Source organism: Mycetomoellerius zeteki, unplaced genomic scaffold, assembly GCF_001594055.1.
Source record: "Mycetomoellerius zeteki isolate Tzet28-1 unplaced genomic scaffold, Tzet1.0 scaffold338, whole genome shotgun sequence".
Lineage (NCBI taxonomy): Eukaryota > Metazoa > Arthropoda > Insecta > Hymenoptera > Formicidae > Mycetomoellerius > Mycetomoellerius zeteki.
This window is the reverse complement of record NW_017257325.1, coordinates 2,528-18,930: the sequence shown is the minus strand read 5'-3', so window position 1 is coordinate 18,930 and position 16,403 is coordinate 2,528. Positions and strand designations below refer to the sequence as shown.

Sequence of the window (16,403 nt, the reverse complement as noted above, 5' to 3'; positions counted from 1 at the left end):
TATTGATATAAAATATTAAATAATTCGTAAACTATTAATTTTTTGATAATCGTACCTTAATACTTTTATGAACAGAATAATAAGATGAATCAATTGGTGAAAAAAAAAACACATAGTTGCTTTAAAAAAATATGTATGCAAAATGGATAATTTTTTAAATAAGCAACTATGTGTTTTTTTTCCAATCATCATTTTCCAAATATCAATATGTGCCACAATGAAATATAAAATATCTCGTAAACTATTGGTTTCTTGATATCGCTACTTTAATACTTTTATATGCAGAATAATTAGAGGAATCATATTATGTAAAAAAATTCATATAATTACATTTAAAAAAATGACCTTGACCTTCAAATGACCTTGAAAATTGACCTGAAGGTCAAAACTGTTAGCACAGTTAGATGTCCCTCGTTGTCGTCTACAAATTTTGTCTAAACAATTTTTTTGTATCTGGCGTATTTTTGGAGATATTTGGATCTGTCACTTAAAATGACTCACCCTGTATATTGCATTTGACATAAGAATTAAAATAATTAAAAAAACATCGAATGAATCATTTAAAATAACTTTAACACTTTTTATATAATGAAGGCTTTTATTTAGTATAAAATATTCTTATATTTTTAAAGATATACTCGTAAATCAAAATCATTACTTTTATAATATTTATTATAACAAAAATGATATTTATTAAAAGCGTTTTTTTCAAATGTATTTTTTGAGATGACAATATTGCAGATAATATATTAAGTTTTTGGCTGAGATAATGAATAGAAATAATCAAATTTTAAATGCTGGTGTAGAATAAATTAGCACATTAATACTTTACAATTTTACTTTCTTATTACTTGATAACCTCTCCTGACCGTGTTTCACGACCTACTGACGCCGAACACCGCTCATTCTATTCGGTAGCTTCCCCTCTTCAATGCTGTGTTGCCAGCTCGCTCATACATCGACCTTACTAAGCGTAAAATACAAACGGAACTTATTTTCTGGATACCCCTCGTAGTAAATTTAATTTTCTTTTTTCGTTTTCTCAACTTTGCAGCAGCAAGTGTTTTATTCATCTCATTAACCCTGATATAACTTAGAGTCCTAATTAAACATAATATCGCCTCTTTCGGAACATCGGCGTGTAATTTTGATGATACTAAATTTTCTAACATTTTGAAAATTCCTTTTTCTTTGCGCAGAGTTGTACCGTGTAATTTTTCGAATTCCGTATTTATCATTCTAGCACTTTGCAACCATATTTCCAACAGATACATACATTTTCCGCGTGAAATAAATTCAAGCCAACTTATATCGCTCGGAACAATCATATGTCTCGTTTCTATACCTAGTATACTATATTTGTTTTTAAACCGGAATGCAACGTACCCTGCCACATATTTTAACGCCTCTTCTTCCATGATATAGCTTATATCTAACTTATCTAATGATAACAATAGCTGTTCTTCTTCATAAGTTAAAGAAAAAGGGCATTGATCGAACGAGATACAATTATTATTTTCGCATACGCACAATTCATGGCAGCAATGCATAGATTCTTCATTAGTTTCTTCCCTATTACCTAACGCCGCTTGCATATTTATTAACAAAGATTCATCGAAATCAAAAGAAGAATTGTTAATTTCTTGAACATTTGATTTTGATGACAACAATTCATTTGAATGTTTACCTAAAATATAGCGCTTTAAACGAAATTTGAAGTCTAGGGCATTCGGGTGATCGTTAGTGGCTCCCAATGATCGGATGAAAGAAAACAGATGTTCTAGCAAATCTTGATTCAAGCGGTATGTGGTTATGTACAAAATATTGCAACCTTCATATTTCTCCTGTAGGTACAGAAATAATTGTTGCAAAGAAGCATTGCTTACGCAAATTCCTTTTTGAAAGTTCAACATACTCTTATGCTTTCCAATTCGGCATTCGCTTATAAATGTTGTCACTTGATCCAATATTTCATTCTGTTTCTGAATATGCATACCGTAAGCACATTTCCCTTCGACTTTATGAAACTTGGATTTAGCATTGAATATGTCGAACCAGTCATTGCAGAGCTGAATAAACGCAGCAGTATCTTCATTAAACTCAATATTGTGCAAAAAGCCTTTTTTAGAGCACCATCTAATTGCATGTGCTGTTGTGTTTGACAATACCTGTGCAGCAGGCAAAACCTTTTGCCTGTCTGAACCTTGTACAGTCAAATGATCATTTGTAATTTTGTACGCTATTTTTAAATCTTTTGAGTTTAAGGATATCAATTTCTGCAAAACTAGGCTTTCTATTTTTTTCCCTTTCCAATAGAAACCATCATCCAAAAAATGGTTTCTTAGCAACTTTAACAGATGAGGAATATCTGCAAACACAAATATTTTCAGTTCATCGCAAACTGGATGTTGAAAATAACATTTTTTAGGGTGAATGCCAATTTCTAATTCTGACCATAATTTCATATTCCCTGGTCCCATGTCACACGTTAAAGCTACAACAGTATATCCAGAATCATGTAGTTTTGAAATAATTTTGAAAAGAATGTTTACATCCATTGATTTATTATACTGATAATAAATAGGCTGTTTCCAACTTGAAAAAAGACTACGAACCATTACGCATTGACAGGTTTTATGAGGACCAATGACTTGTTCCATTTTCCGATCAATGCTTATTTTATGATTTAAATACATTTCGTCAAATGCAAGCATTACTAATTTTTCAATATCAGGTATGTGTTTACTCCTAGTTCTCATCACATCAAGAACAACAGAAAGAATACCAGGCTCAATATGAATTTTGTTAGCCCACCTTCGAAGTGTTTACAATCCAGGAAGAGGTATTTTCATGACATTTTTTACGTATCGATATCCCTTTGGGCTCGTACACCGTAACGATATCGCATTCGCAATATCTTCAGAAGACCATTTGATTTTATTCATTGATGGATTTAACAGAAGTCGGATCTGTCCTGGAATCAAAAATTTTCCTAACAGTTCATGCATTCTGTTTTTGAAGCGTTGATCTTCTGTTTTTACTTTCTGCTCAAGTTCATTTAATTTTGCCTTAATTGCAGCGTTCTCGAGTAGAATATCTTCTCTGAAAATATAAAATAATATTTGTAAATGTACAATTGAGTCGCTGTGAATGGCTATACCCAATAATAACGTAGTCAATCAGAAGTCCATTCGATAAAACTTGCATTTTAGGAAATGACAATGCTCCATTGTTTGTGACTGACAAAGCATTACTGGATACTGACGAAGGCACTAGAAATGTTTTAACACTCATCGAATTGTCGGCAGATACTGGCGAAGAAACTACTCCTGATTCCTCAGCAGTTGTCAACATAGCATTGTTTGACATCTGCGGAGACATTTCTTCATGGAATGTGTCTGTAATTGATACTGGTGGAGACTCTGCTGTATAAAAGGCTTCTGCAGTTGATGAAGCATTGTCATATAAAAGAGGATATACTGCTTTATCAAAAGCATCCTCAGAAATATTAGATGCTAGCAGGGGAAAATGCAACGTGGGAACAGCATTCCAGTGCAACTTTTTTCCTCTAGGAGGACTATAATTAAGTATTTGTTGTTGTAAAGGCTTCACGAAGCACGCATCATCAAAATGTTTAGAACATATCCTAGCTGGACAAATAAAAAAGTTAAATTAATTAAAATTATTAAAAATAACGGTACAATTTACATAATGTCGGTATATAATTTGCTGACAATAATCCTTTATGAAAAACGCCTTTTAAAAATCGCGAATACATCCGCAATTAATATATACGCAATTAATGTTAATTTTTACTTTATTATAATCAATTTATTATACTCATACTCATTTACTTTATTATAATCATAAGGCGAATTTCGGGCGCCTATCTGAAAATCAGATAGCGATTGCAAGGTTAGATTAACACCGAGACTTCGTAATAAAACTGCCAAAATTGGGTGTATATTTTTGCAATTTCCAGAAAGAACAACGAACAAAGAATGTAGTATATAATTCAATATAAAAAGGACATTTCGTAAATAAACAAATAAATTACCAGTTTGAAAATTCACATCTTTTCCGCACGCTTTATGCCACTCTTCTGCAATTTCGGGGTTTTTCGGAAAAGTAAAGTATTTAATTCTACTTCCCGCAGTTTTTTTCGTTTTTGATGAATAATTTCCACATCCTTTTACCACACAAGTCATTATGAAAGCGATAACGAACCGATGGATGTCAAGACGCCACATAAATGAACGCCATCATTTAGAACCGACCAATCGCGTGTACCCGAATGTGACGAATATGACGTAATCAAGAACATGCGCAGCGCAAGACCAGTTTTAGAAAAATGATGAGCATACCCTTGTACTTCTACCATGATTACTACATTATCATCGTTTAACAGCAAACTTGTACTACATATAATAATATAATAAACCACGTTTTTCCTTTCCCTACAAGTTTGGGGGCCCAGCCGGAATCCTATCAGGATTCTTTAGTGCGAAATATCGAGAGAAACGGCATCGCGTGTAGAAGGTAATCGGCAAAAGGCGGTGAAAAGACGACATTGGCAACAGAAACATCGAGAAGCCGTTACCGAATCTATACTGGAAGAGAAAGACGACCTTGGAACTGCAATATTGGTAATAGAGCACATCCAATCAGGTGGGAAACTAGCTTTAAAAATGCATAGCAATGGAAAAACTCGAGCAAGTTAAGACGATCTCAAATAACTTCAAAACGAGTTCAAAGAAGGCAGTTCAAGCACTTTTGTTTTCGAGCGAGAGGGAGATAGAGATAATCGAAAACGATTGCGAGAGTTCAGGGGCTTTCCATTCGCTATAGATTCGGAAGACTATAAGCGAAAATAGCGTATGTAGAATCTAACCTCACTTGGGCAGATTTAGTGTCTGTATGCAATATTTTAGCGATCGAGTATTCAGGGACAAAACGAGAATTGAGTCAGCGCTTGTGCAATGGCCTTCTAGACCTCGATTCACTCAACAACCCCGATGAATCTGATAAGGAAGAAAATGCAGAGGATAGTGACATACAACAGCAAGAGTCAAGCGAGAGCGAAGAAGACAGCAAAGTTGTAAAAAGACGAATAAAGAAGACGAAGTATGAAGAAGTAGCAGTAGAAGAAGACGAAGAAGACGAAAACGAAAACGAAGAAGACGAAGTTAAAGAAGATCAAAATGAAAATGAAAATGATCGACGATCAGTCGAAACAAACCCCAGAGTAATTAATACCAAATTTACCATGACCTTTCGAGACGTGGAAGATTCCATTAGACACTATAATGGAGACGACAAATACCCAGTGGAACGATGGATCATAGATATAGAGGAAGCGGCTGAATTATTTGGCTGGACGAATATTCAAAAACTAATATTTGCAAAGAAATTGCTAACAGGTCTGGCGAAATTGTTTATCCAAGGCGAAAGAGGCATCTTGGGAGAAGTTAAAGAAGGCGCTTAAAGAAGAATTTAGCCAGAAGATGAATAGTGCTGAGTTACATAAACTATTAAGTAAAAGAAAAATTAAAAAGGATGAGTCAGTGCAAACTTACTACCTGGTTATGAAAGAGATAGCTAGTAGAGGTGATATTGAAAATGAAGCACTATACTATTACGTTATAGACGGCATAGATGATAACGCAATTAATAAAAGTATTTTGCACGGAGCAAAAAACGCCAAGGAATTTAAAGAGAAACTAAAAGTATATGAAAAAATAAAGGTAAAGTCTACAATTCCAAGCAAATCAACGAATATAAGCGCAAGCAAGAAGACGAAACCAAAGGACAAGGAGGCAACTAGGTGTTACAGCTGCGGTGAATTAGGTCACAGAGCGAGCGAGTGTGATTCTAAAAGCAAGGGCATAAAATGCTTCAACTGTAATGAATTTGGACATAAGGCAACTGAATGTAAAAAAGAAAAGACGAAAGGGAAGAAAGAAGAAGAAACAACAATAATAAAAACAGAATCCGTGAATAGTCTTGATCCACCAAAAAATATGTACAAGATAGTTGAGATGAGGAAAGAGAAAATAAATGCTTTAATAGACACAGGCAGTCAGTTTACTATTATCAATGAGAAAGTCTACAAGAAGATCGGATCACCGGAATTAGCAATATCCACGCTACTTTTCTCAGGATTCGGGAAAAGTGAAGTGAAGCCTATGGGGTATTTCGAAGACATAATCACCATTGACGACGAATCCTTTCAATCAGTTATGTACGTAGTAGCGATGACGTAATGAGTATGGAAGCCGTGATCGGAAATGAACTACTATCACAAGCAGAACTGAAAATTGGACCAGAGGGTATATCTATCACGAAGATATATGAAAATACAGTGTTTCCGGTTAATTACGTTACAGAAGAGGAGATACAAGACACTTCGCATATTATCTGCAAAAAGAAAAGAAAAGAAGTAGAATACCTCATCGCAGATTATCAATCACGGAAAGTGAAGAATGCTGATATTGAGATGACCATAATGGTTAATGATGATCGAAAAGTAACTGCAAGACCGAGACGCTTACCATTTCACGAAAGAAAGATAGTGGACGAACAGGTAGAGCAATGGATCAAGAATAAAATCGTGGAGCCTTGTTCATCTGATTATGCTAGCCAAGTAGTAGTAGTAAAAAAACGAGACGGGACGCCAAGAGTCTGCATAGATTATAGAGCACTGAATCAAACAGTCGTTAAGGATCATTATCCACTTCCATTAATAGACGATATCCTAGATAGATTGCAAGACGCCCGAGTATTTAGCTCAATTGATCTAAAAAACGGCTTTTTCCGTGTGCCAGTGAGAGAAAACGACCGTAAGTACACATCGTTCGTAACGCATAACGGTCAGTATCAATTTTTGAGAGTACCATTTGGGTTTTGCAACTCACCGGCAGTTTTTCAGCGCTTCATAAATATGATCTTCAATGACATGACCATGAAGGGAATAGCTCTACCATATGTCGATGATCTAATCATCCCAGGTGTCGATGAAGAGGATGCCATTAACAATCTCAAGTTAGTACTGAAACGAGCAGAGGAATACGGCCTCGAAATTAACAAGAAGAAGTGTCAGCTGTTGCAAAAACGCATTGAATTCCTAGGATACATCATTGAGGACGGCAAGTTACATCCATCAACTGAAAAGACAAAAGCAGTCTTAAGATTTCCAGAGCCATGAACAACGAAGGAAGTACAAAGTTTTTTTGGTATTACGGGATACTTCAGAAAATTCATTTCAGATTACTCAAGAATCGCCAAACCTCTGAGTGACTTACTGAAGAAAGATGCGGCATTTCAATTTGAGGAATTAGAAAGAAACGCCTTCATGAAGCTGAAGAGATGCCTGGCGGAGGAACCGGTTTTAAATATATATAATCACGATTACGAGACTGAGGTCCATACAGATGCCAGCCAGGACGGCTTTGATGCTGTTTTACTCCAAAGATCACCTTCAGATAATGGATTGCATCCAATATGCTTTATGAGTAAGAAAACCAGTGATGCTGAGAGAAAGTTTTCCAGTTATGAGCTTGAAACTCTAGCGGTAGTAGAAGCTTTAAAGAAATTTCGAGTTTACCTTTTGGGTAAAACTTTCAGGGTAGTCACTGATTGTTCCGCGCTTCAACAGACAATGCGTAAGAAGAACTTAATACCACGGATCGCTAGATGGGTCCTGTATCTGCAAGACTTTGACTTTACGATGGAACACAGATCAGGATCGAGAATGGCACATGTGGATGCTTTGAGTCGACATCCAGTAATGATAGTTCTTAATCATGGCATTACTCCAAGGATTAAAAAGGCACAAGATTCCGACAAGAATATACAAATTATTACGCTTAGAAGAAACTCCTTATGAAGGATACCACATACTTAACGGCTTGGTATACAAACAAGAAAAGGGATACAATTTGCTAGTGATTCCCAAGTCCCTTCAAGACGAGATTATAAGAGGCGCTCACGAACAGGGTCATTTTGCAGTTAAAAGAACAGAAGAGAAAATCAAACAGGAATACTACATCCCTAATTTGCGCACGAAAGTCGAGAAATGCATCAATAATTGCGTTAAATGCATTCTCATCAACAAGAAAGCCGGGAAAAGGGAAGGTTTCCTGCACCCGCTGACCAAAGAAGATGTACCTCTCCATACTTACCATATAGATCACCTAGGACCGCTTGAATCAACAAATAAAAATTATAAACATATTCTTGCCGTAATTGACTCTTTTACGAAGTTCGTATGGATGTACCCAGTCAAGTCGACCACATCCAAAGAGGTCATTGAAAAATTAGAACTACAGAAGAGCATCTTCGGAAATCCGACTTGCATCATCTCAGATCGTGGAACGGCATTTACTGCCAATGAATTTGAAGATTATTGTCATCAAGAGGATATTAAACACATCAAGATTACAGCAGGTCTACCGAGAGCAAACGGTCAAATCGAAAGGATTAATCGCACCATCATACCTGTCTTAGCCAAGCTATCTATCGAAGATCATACTAAATGGTATAAATACGTTCCCAAGTTGCAGCAAATGTTAAATTCAACGTACCAACGCAGTATAAATACCACTCCATATGAATTATTAATAGGAGTCAAGATGATAGCAGGCCGCCATGTTCTTTTTCCGAGTCATTAACAAATTGATACTCTGGAATTACAAGCAATTATTTTTCATCGTACGGGCTAGTATAAATTTCAAATCAAATCTCAATAAACGACTTTTATATTTTGTTCACTAAGAATAATAACATACATATCGACTTATTTTCTAGAATCAAATTGTAATCTATTTTACTTACTATATATGTATGTTTGTTTTGAATTTGCACCTTGAATAACATACAAGTTACTTTTCATGGTAATATATTATTAAATTTAGATAATATACACTTTATGTATGTTCACTTTGAACTGGCACGTTTATTAATAATATATCAGTTACTTTTCATGGTAATATATTATTTTAGATAATCATTTGAATTTTTAAAGGTTTAAATTTTTGAGGATCTTTTTTTGAACATGGCCTGACTTTTCATTTTTATGATTTTTTTGGGATATCACCTACTTTTCAGAGTACAGATATACGGAGTAGCTTTCTAGTAATGCAAGTATCACAAATGTATATATATATATATATGCATTATATATATTTTCGATTTTTATCACGTAACTTTCTATAAGCTACAATTTATGCAATACAGTTAGAAAAAATTGAAATATATGGTATACACATATATAAATATACAATAAATATATGTATATAAATATATATTCTGTACATATACATTTTATTTAATAGTATATATGTAACTGTTTATATAATTATAAATATTTACCACATACATTACATACTTATTTCAATTGCAACAAAATGAATTTATAATATTCTATGAATATACTGAAAATAAAGAATGGGCCCCTCCATAGTGACAGCCCATCCTCTCGTGAGAACACAATCATATTCTCTTCGTCTCTCTGATTTTAACACGATCTTTGACACAGATTTTGTCTTGATGATACTCTTTGAAATATCATAAAGTTCTTCGAATAAGATAATAAATTTTTATTATTCATAGTGTTATGTCCAAGCTCTCGGAAGGTTTGATTGAAAGGAGATAAGGAGGGAAATGAGAGGGTGTGAAAGGACGCTTAGACTTAGCCTCTCAGGTATGCGCGCAGAGGCGAACACCCGAGAATTGAACGCACCTTTTATTGCTCTAGAATATAGGTCAGCGTCCCGAAGGGACCCTATGACACTTGTTTCCCTTGAGCAGTGCGAACGTCGGTCCTACTTTCGGATCAAGGAACTTAATCCTTTTTACCCAGGACTGGACCACGTGCGAACTTAAGAATGCTAGTGGAATACGAGGGGTTTTAAATAAATACGCCCTATTGGGCAAAGATGTTCATTTTAAAATTAACATAAATTTATTATAAAAAACATAATAATAAAAAAAAATAAAATGATTATAATAGTATGTAAACCGGCGGTAAAAACTTATTTAATGTGTATGTGTATATGTCGTGTTTACAGTTACATAGAATCGGGTGAGTATATTTCTTGTGTGTAATTGTGTAATAAGCTAGGAGAGGGATGGGAGGTATAAGGTGCTGGTGAGGAAAGCGGTACAGGAGCACAAGGGTTGAAGGTGTCGGTAAAGGACTGTATAAAGAGTGGGATTGCCAGGGATATATACAGTGACTATTTGATCGGCTTCATTGTGAGCCGCGGAATAGAATCGGAACATCCGATCCCATTCCTCGGGGAAAGGACCAATGGGAGATGAAGTCGGTGGGGGGATTGGGAGTTGGTCGGAGGAAGGGGGTGGAATTGGTTGTTCGAGAGGATCAGGGGGAGGGAATCGCTCGGATATGGGAGGAGGAGAATATTGCAGGATATCAAGGAGTAATGGGGACGGAAGGGATGGATAGATCTAAAGGAACATTATCGTCGGGAGGAACAGGGGAGTAAGATATTTCGATGTCTACACTATTTGGTGGTACTGACGCTAACAAGTCGGGTTCGGATTGGCGGCCCCGTGGACGGGTGGCTCTCGCGGAACCTCTAACGCGCACTATAAGGGGAGTTATATTTTTATATGGACCCAAGAAAGAAAAACGGGAAACGGAAGGCTAGAAAAATTAAAAACTTACTGATAGATGAACGGTGAACGATTTGAGGTGTTGGTGAGCTGTCTCCTATGCAGCCGACCAAAGGGCAGAGGGTAGAGGCCCCCAGTAGCGCAGACGGCACGGTCGGTCTATTTGATTTTAACTAGCACCGAGAGACCGACACTGATTGATTCTCGTTGCTGAACGGACTAAGTAACTAGCCGACTACTATTGAAGATTGACCGATATCGACACGAACTGAGTGACTGCCCGAGTACCATTGAGGATTGACCGACACGGACACGACTAACTTACTGCCCGACTACTATTGAGGATTGACGACGCGTTCTCTCGCGGGCCCCTATTTATACCTCAAAAAAGGGCGTCTTTTCCTTTGTCTAAGACAATTGTTAAGTTGCAATGTCAAGCGGTGATTTACGTTTTTTCTTAGGTCCTATCGTGGTTAATCTAGAGTGCTTTGAAGGGGAAGTAATTTATGATTTTCTCTAGTCTGCGGAAAAATTGCTCCGAGTGGATGTCAAATTTTATTATGCCCCGAAAAATATAGCTGGGTAAACTATTACTCGTGATGTTTAATCAGTTTTCTTAGGATGTTCGCGTGTAAGGAATCTTAAGTCTGGTCTCAGATAACGTTAATATGGGGGTTGCTTTGGATCGTTTTATGTCTTGGCGCGACGTGGCGCCGGCTTTATCTTTACTTGATATGGAATTGTTCGTCACTCTCGGGTGGTGGCTTGGATGTTTGTTATTTCCTTATATGGGCATATTTTGTAATCGTATCGCTTCTAGCCCTGCGTTTTTTCCTAATATGGAATTGTTACTACCTCGGGTGGCAACTAGGGTATGACGCAGACATATGGATTTCGCAAGCCTAGCGTTTCCAGCCTCGTATCAGCGTTGTTGTTCATTCTTGAGTGGCATTTATGAGTTTTCGTGGAAGCTTTTTAGGCCTTCTAATTCTTTCAGATTGTTAACAGGAGATTACACTCGAATCTCATAAATGCGTCAATCGCGGCGTGGAGCCGTCTTTCGAAAAAAAAAGAATCGTGGCGTCTACGGGACGTAACAATAGTAATATATCGATACAATCAATATATTTTTTTAACAAATTACATTTCACTTTAGAAAAAAATCATGTTCCGACAATATAATATATACATATTTTTCAGTAAACCAAAGTGTACTATATCTGGTGCAAACTACGTCTGGTGTAAAATATTTTTTAACATATAACTAATAACAGGGGGAAGCTGCAACAAATCTCCAAACAGAAGAATGTGTTTTCTGCCAAAGAAACCATCATCTGTATCTATCGTATCAAAGATTTCACATAATCGTAGATTGATAAACATAAGTGAAAAATTCTATGGATCGTCAAGCCATTGAATACCGTGATACCTGTGGGAGCAGATATGGCAGTTGCTTTTTTCAAATGTATTCTGATCCAATGTTTAATCGTTTCAATAAGAAAACTTTTTCCTGTACCACCCTCGCCACTTACGTACAGTCGCAGAATCTGATTTTTATTTTGTAAAACTTGGCATACTCTATCGAAGATTTTTTTCTGGTCTTCGCTCAATCGCGACATTATTTGCGATAAATCAATCGGTGCGTCAATCTTACCAAAATTTTCCAGATCTTTCATCGCGTCGTCGGCTTCTATCGGATTGCAATTCTGTCCATCGTCGTAAGATTTGGTTCTAACTACTGTTTCAGATCATTTTCGCGCTTCTCGATTAATTCAGCAACGTTCTCAAAAGCTTTCTGTATTTCTTCGAGCCTTTCGTGATATTTCATTGCCTTCGTCAAAGCAGACGTTGAATTCTTAAAAGCATCTTTGTAAGTCTCGTATGCATCTTTCAGTTCATTCAAATCTCTCCACGGTTTAAACAGAAGAAGCAGCAAGTAAAAGTATTTTTCAGGTTCTATTTTTACATTAAATCGATAATGGTTAAGTAACACTTTTTTCGTTTTTTTTAAACATAAACTCGATACAAGTTTGTAACATTCAACTTCGTCATTTTTTGGTACCTGTTTCGTAATTTCCCAGAATCTGGCAAAATCGTACAAATTAAATGATTCTAATTCCTTAGGTCTGCTTGGATAGTAATCATCGATGAGCGACGGACAATAAATATTCGTAGAATTTTCATCGAGAGCTTTAATTTCATTGAATGTTTTAACTTTCCTGTTTCTCATCTCATTAATGTCAATCCATTTAACAATGATATCACTGTCCGTACCATAAAAGGGATTCCCTAGTAGTGTGTCCGCAGCTTCTAAAGCATCGCATTCTCTGTTATTCAATGAACGCATCGCAAAATTCCAGTTTCGATGCCAAGGGCTTATTGAAATCTATCATTGCAAAGTCTATATTGCATTTCTCCGATTTTGTCGTGTATTTTGTTAATTTATGAGTTTAAAAACTCTGATTTTTCTCCAGTAAATTGTATGCCCATATTCCCCTCCCAGGCTAATTTGATAACTGGATTATAATCATTGACAAACGGTTTCTAATACGGCTGTCCGCGGTCCATTACCATTGGGGACCGCGAAGAGGCAGCAAAGGCGGACGGGGAAGAAATAATAATAATAATAAATAATAATTATGGGTAATTTTTAAAGATTATAATTTAGCGCCCATTATTGATATCAAATCTTTGATTTACCTGATACATATCATTAAAATTAAGTAGATTCTTTTATTTTTGAGACACTACTCAAATTTTTTTGGGGGACTAAACAAATTATTTCTTCATTAAATAAACACGTAATAGTTAAGAGTTACCTCTCAAAGTGACTTTTCCAAGCTTAGCACAAAATTAGTATAGTCAGTTATCGTTGCAATGAAGTCGTCATCAAGTCGTTTTTATAAATGATAAAATTTACGGCGTTACTTTACTTCCCATCCCTGCATTTTTTATACAAATATATTTGCGTAAAATGTTCCTTTTCAATTAGTTATTCAGTCAAACGATTCATAAAATAAGAACCATGGAAAGATTCTTAACTATAAAAATTCAAACTTTAGGTAGCCTTTTCAATCAGTGTTTTAAACATTTCGGTAACTTTTACTTAATTTTATTCCTTTTTTCAATCTAGAATTATTACTTAACATAGACCTGCGGCAGACGTACTTGTTTTCCCACTACATTTCCTGCAACCTTCGGAAAGTGTAGCAGTCACCCATCTCAAGTTAAAAAGTTATTAAAAATGAAATAGAAAATTCAACTCCGATGACGCTGACCGTAACATAGATTGTGAAGGTAATGACCCTTAGTGACCATCGAAGGGTTTCGTCAGTCGCTCGTTGCTTATTAAGAAGTTATTAAAATTAAAATGCACAGTTCACCTCCGATGACCTTTGACCCTCCCACACATTACGAAGGTCGTCACACCGAACAACCTTCGGAAGGTTGCAGCAGTCACCCATCACGCGTTACGAAGCTATCCCAAAAAATTAAAATGACCCTGACTCATATTGTTAAGGTCACGATCCTGAGTGACCATCGGACTCTTTCAGCAGGCGACCGCTGCCCATTAAGAAGTTATTAAAATTAAAATGCACAGTTCACCTCCGATGACCTCGACCCTCCCACACATTACGAAGGTCATCACACTGAACAACCTTCGGAAGGTTACAGCAGTCACCCATCACGCGTGACGAAGTTTTCGAAAAAAGTTGATACGACCTTGGCTCACAATGTCAAGGTCACAACCCTGAGTGACCATCGGACACTTTTAGCAAGCGAGGGTGAGAGAGGACGAAAGGGGGTGAGAAAGGACGAAAGAGAGTGAGATAGGGCAGAAAATAGAGGGTTGGTGCGGGTGGGAATTGGGGGTGGAGAAGCGGTGGTGGGAAGGGGTGGAGTGAGTCGAAGTTGGGGGAGGTGTGAGTGAAAGGTGAGAGACAAGAGAGATGCATGTGACTGCGGACAGAGAAGAAGAAGAAGAAGACGTTACTTAATTTTTCACGAAAATCATCACCGCTCGTATGTCCAGAACGGCTCCACCGACTTTTATTTTTTTTGGCACAAATTACTCGTGGTCGCCTTTCAGAATGTGTTACGTACGATTCAAAATTTTTTATATTTTAGTAATTCTGTACCCCCCAAAAATGGACTTTGGTAGCTCAGGATAAGAGACTTATAGTGTCTTTCTTTTCATTTTCATTAATCCTAAAGTAATTAGGATAATTGAATATGGTCGGTGACACTACCGCGTCTCCTGATGCCGGCGGTATTTAAACTTTAAAGACTCATAACTCAGGAAGTTCTCATCGGAAAAGAGTTTATGATATATGTTTTGAAATCATCACAACATAACCTACAAGAATCTGAAACAAAAAGTAGGCGGTTCCATTTAAAAAAATTAAGTTGACGTGACCTTGACAACGCCATTCTAGGTCAAATAACTACTATCGTTAAGTGCGTCTTTTTAAGCTTGACAACTTTTTGTTTGAAACATTTTTTTCTAAAATGTATCGTTTATGAGATATTTGGGTGTTCCAGACTTTTGGCCCACCCTGTATGTGAAGTTCTTAATTATAATTTAAGTATCCGTTATATAGTATTCATAGCTATTGCAAATATTGCTGTACTCTATTTATCATAAATTTTTAATATTAATAATTTCATTTTTGCCAATTTAATTATGTAAACTAATTTAGGAGAATACATGCATTCCCCTGCATTTTCAAAATGTATTTTAACGTTAAAAATTAATGTGTCACGATTAATGAAACAATTAGATAAATAAAGAAAATTATATTTTTAGTAAGTCTACATATAACTTTCCTGAACAGCTCATGAGCCATAAAGTTGACACGACGTTTATTGTTAAAAAATGTATAGTATATACATATAGTAATGTAACATATTGTTTGCGTGTATTAACATAATTAACTATTTATATTAACACCATTAACATGAGTATATTAATATGATTAATTAATTTTTGTCTATAAGGAGCTCCTCATATTGTCGGCGGTAAGGATGCTCCAATCGGCAAATTTCTGTATCAAATATCATTGAAGTATTATGGCAGCCACAGATGCGGTGGATCTATTATTGATAAAAATAACATATTAACCGCAGCACATTGTGTTGACGGGTAAGTTAAATATTCTGAATTTATAAAAATATATATTTAGCGCAGAATTTAATTCTAAAACTAGTCTTTTAACATTTTAGTCAGCAAAGTATTCTTTATTATTAATTATAATCATAAAATGCATTATTATTTGTTTGATATTTTTCTAGATAAAATGTGAATTTTTATTTTAAAAGTAATTCATAATTAATACATTATTTTTGTTGGCATTCTATTCACAAAATTTATAGCAGACATTTTCAACATCTGTTTTCAACAACTTTTAGATATCTGTATTATACAGGGTGTTTCCAAATTAAATGGCAAAACTTCGGGAGCGTTTTTTACTACGTAAAATTTACAATTGTTAATTATTATATATAACTTACATTTGTTAGTTAAACCTGTAAAACCTATGGAAAATGGTTTTCGGTCAAATTGGCTGAAATTTCACTACGTTATAGTTTTCGCCATGCTGATAAAAAGTTATCATTGCACCAAGTCCCAAAAGTCAATATTTCCCAAGATATAAATGGTCAAAGTAGTGAAATATGGTCATCCGCAGTAGTAAGACGTATGTTATAAGTATAAGTGATACATTGATATTTATTCACGAAATAAATAAAAATCGATTTTTACATATATA

At 35.6% G+C, this 16,403-nt stretch overlaps 1 protein-coding gene across 1 annotated transcript in view; it reads left to right on the top strand.

Moving 5' to 3' along the window:
* Positions 1-16,403, top strand: part of LOC108725319 (chymotrypsin-1-like) — a gene marked incomplete at its 3' end in the record, with an annotated part of 20,095 nt that overhangs the window by 2,009 nt on the left and 1,683 nt on the right. Inside the window, exon 2 of the mRNA XM_018452259.1 lies at positions 15,634-15,778. Within this exon, the coding sequence (XP_018307761.1) occupies positions 15,634-15,778 (145 nt within the window). The remainder of the gene's footprint in view (positions 1-15,633; positions 15,779-16,403) is intronic.